The sequence below is a fragment of the Olea europaea genome, unplaced genomic scaffold (assembly GCF_002742605.1).
Source record: "Olea europaea var. sylvestris unplaced genomic scaffold, O_europaea_v1 scaffold3327, whole genome shotgun sequence".
In the NCBI taxonomy this organism is placed as follows: Eukaryota; Viridiplantae; Streptophyta; class Magnoliopsida; order Lamiales; family Oleaceae; genus Olea; species Olea europaea.
This window is the reverse complement of record NW_019252224.1, coordinates 23,357-25,624: the sequence shown is the minus strand read 5'-3', so window position 1 is coordinate 25,624 and position 2,268 is coordinate 23,357. Positions and strand designations below refer to the sequence as shown.

Genomic DNA, 2,268 nt, shown 5'->3' with positions numbered 1-2,268 from the left:
TAAGGTTTTCTTTTAAAAAAGCAATTCTTTTTTTTTTTTTTTTTTTTTCTCCCTTAATGGGGGTGTTGGTTGAAGTTAAACTTCAATATTGTCTTTACATAATTTGGTGCATTTGACTTTTCCCAAGCTTGGATCTTTAATCGTGTCCCTTTTTGTCTCATAGTTTCTCTAATTCTTGCAACAATCAGCTTGATGCTGGTTAGTGATTAATTTATGACACTTCGATTATCAAGTTAACGTATCTCATGTTAGTGTTTTACATTAATAGAGAAGTCATTTTGCATGAGTAGCACTGGGTTTGATACACCCGTGTCCCAGGGATCCAAATTCTTTTTGCTTTGGATTATCTTATTGATACGGAGATGAACTGAGTTTATTTAAAATAAATTCCCCTTTTTTAAGCAAGTAATTTGACAGATGGTTGTATCTAAATTCCGTACAGCTTTCTAACGAAGTAACTTTATCCATTGCACTATATCTTTAACAAAGTAATTTTATCCATTGCACTATATCTTTCGTTTTTCTTACTAAGTCTAGGGAGAGCCGTGATATGCATTGGTTCTCAAAGTCGAGCTTGTGGTGTTGCTATAGTTTATTAGCGTCTCATCTACCCAACGTGTAGGAAGATTCTCGTCCAAATGAAGGAATAACTCCATCAATTACGCTGCATTGTTCGTTTATTAAAGGCTAGGAAACGAGTCACATCATATGCCTCTGATTTGTCCAATGCATCTTGCTCATTAGGTGTAGAGTCGTGAGAGTGCAATTATGCTTTGGATGTTTAGCTACGGAATAGAATGACACAGTTCCATATTCCCCTCCAAGTTTTCGAAGCCAAAAGTTAAAATCAAATTATAGTATAGCAAAACAACACGTGAAATTGATTAGTTTTTATCCTAGGAGATACAAACCAATAACGATAAAAAAAAATCTTAAAGGAAAGGCAAATTACGCTAAAACGACACATCACTTGGTGAAATAAATAATTTGCTTCATTGTTTGTTGATTCACTTGTAATAAGACGAGAATTATTTATCCAAACATATTTGACAATAAGAAATTACTTTAACAATGAATTTATGTAACTTTCGCCCTTAGCCGTGAGCGAACCAAGCAGCATTCTTGAGAGATGTGGGCTGCAGTTACGGTGTCCCCAAACACAAAATTATCCGTCCCCCGCAGCATCTATAAAAATTACTTCTACAAATGTAAGAAAAATGGCACAATTTCAGTCTTTGATGTTTTTCAATGCCATTGCAAAAGGTCTTTAGATCTTTCTGTGAGTTGTTCTTCTGCTAGCTCAGGAGCTCTAAATGATGATAATTTCCAACGAGAAAATCAAGAATTGAGTAAAGTATGTTTCTTTCTCTTCAGTGTTTATCCAAAGTAATAATGTTCTTCTACTTGTTTTCCTTTACTTTTTTGTATATCTTTGTTTTTAGAATCAAGAAAACAAAGGATTGTGGCAGAAATGGAAGGTAATTAAGATTCATTCTTTATTCTTCCCTTTCCGTGATGATATTTTTTTTTATTTTTTGTTTTTAAGAACCTGTTTCAATATTTGATTTTTTTATGCAAATTGTTGGAAGCCCATATGATGACTTTTGATTTTATGGGGGTTTGTATTTTTTTTTTTTTTAATCAGGAAAATTCAGCAGAAATGAGTTCGAAATTGGCTAAATTAGGGCTTGCTGCTGTTCTTGCTTATGGCATATTTGATGGTGTGACCTATACTAGTTTCTTTGTGCTTGCGTTTCTCGGGTATGAGAAAAGTACTGGCAAGAATCCTGCAGCCAATCTTCAAGCTCTATTAGGGGTAAGAATTGTTTATTTTGTGAATTTTAAGGAGTTTAGAATGTTTGTGTTGGGGTTTGGAATTTGAATCAATTCGAAATTGAGACAGAAATTTTTTTTTTCCTGAAAATTCAAAATCTGGACTTGAGTCAAGATGTTGCTTTGTTGAATTTATAGGAATGATTGATTAAGGAATGTCACGAAGACTTGGCCTTATATACAATTTATTGTTTTGTTGAATTACCTTGATGAATGCAAGAAATGAGATTATTGGAAATGTAGGAAGCAATGAATTGGAGAAAATATTTATGTTTGCTCTTCCTTGTCCAAACGAGCTATTAAGACAACTCATTTATAGATTAAATTCTAAAAAGCATATTATAATTCCTCAATTCCTACTGATAAGCTGTGTGCATTAACTCCAACAGCCTCTAACATTTTGCTCCTTGTTGGTGAGTTGATTCAAACAGCCAC

At 33.4% G+C, this 2,268-nt stretch overlaps 2 protein-coding genes across 5 annotated transcripts in view; both read left to right on the top strand.

The window, feature by feature from the left end:
* The window catches only part of LOC111385886 (60S ribosomal export protein NMD3-like), a 5,823-nt gene extending 5,452 nt beyond the window's left edge, over nucleotides 1-371 (top strand). Inside the window, exons 3-4 of the mRNA XM_023010313.1 lie at nucleotides 164-198; nucleotides 319-371. Of these exons, the coding sequence (XP_022866081.1) occupies nucleotides 164-198; nucleotides 319-371 (88 nt within the window). The remainder of the gene's footprint in view (nucleotides 1-163; nucleotides 199-318) is intronic.
* Nucleotides 372-1,033: 662 nt separating this feature from the next.
* Nucleotides 1,034-2,268, top strand: part of LOC111385885 — a 3,792-nt gene continuing 2,557 nt past the window's right edge. For 2 of the 4 annotated variants that reach the window (XM_023010310.1, XM_023010311.1), the window contains exons 1-3: nucleotides 1,034-1,354; nucleotides 1,443-1,478; nucleotides 1,646-1,816. In XM_023010310.1, the coding sequence (XP_022866078.1) occupies nucleotides 1,130-1,354; nucleotides 1,443-1,478; nucleotides 1,646-1,816 (432 nt within the window). In that variant the 5' untranslated portion in view covers nucleotides 1,034-1,129. The remainder of the gene's footprint in view (nucleotides 1,355-1,442; nucleotides 1,479-1,645; nucleotides 1,817-2,268) is intronic. The other 2 variants (XM_023010308.1, XM_023010309.1) reach the window with 2 other exon arrangements.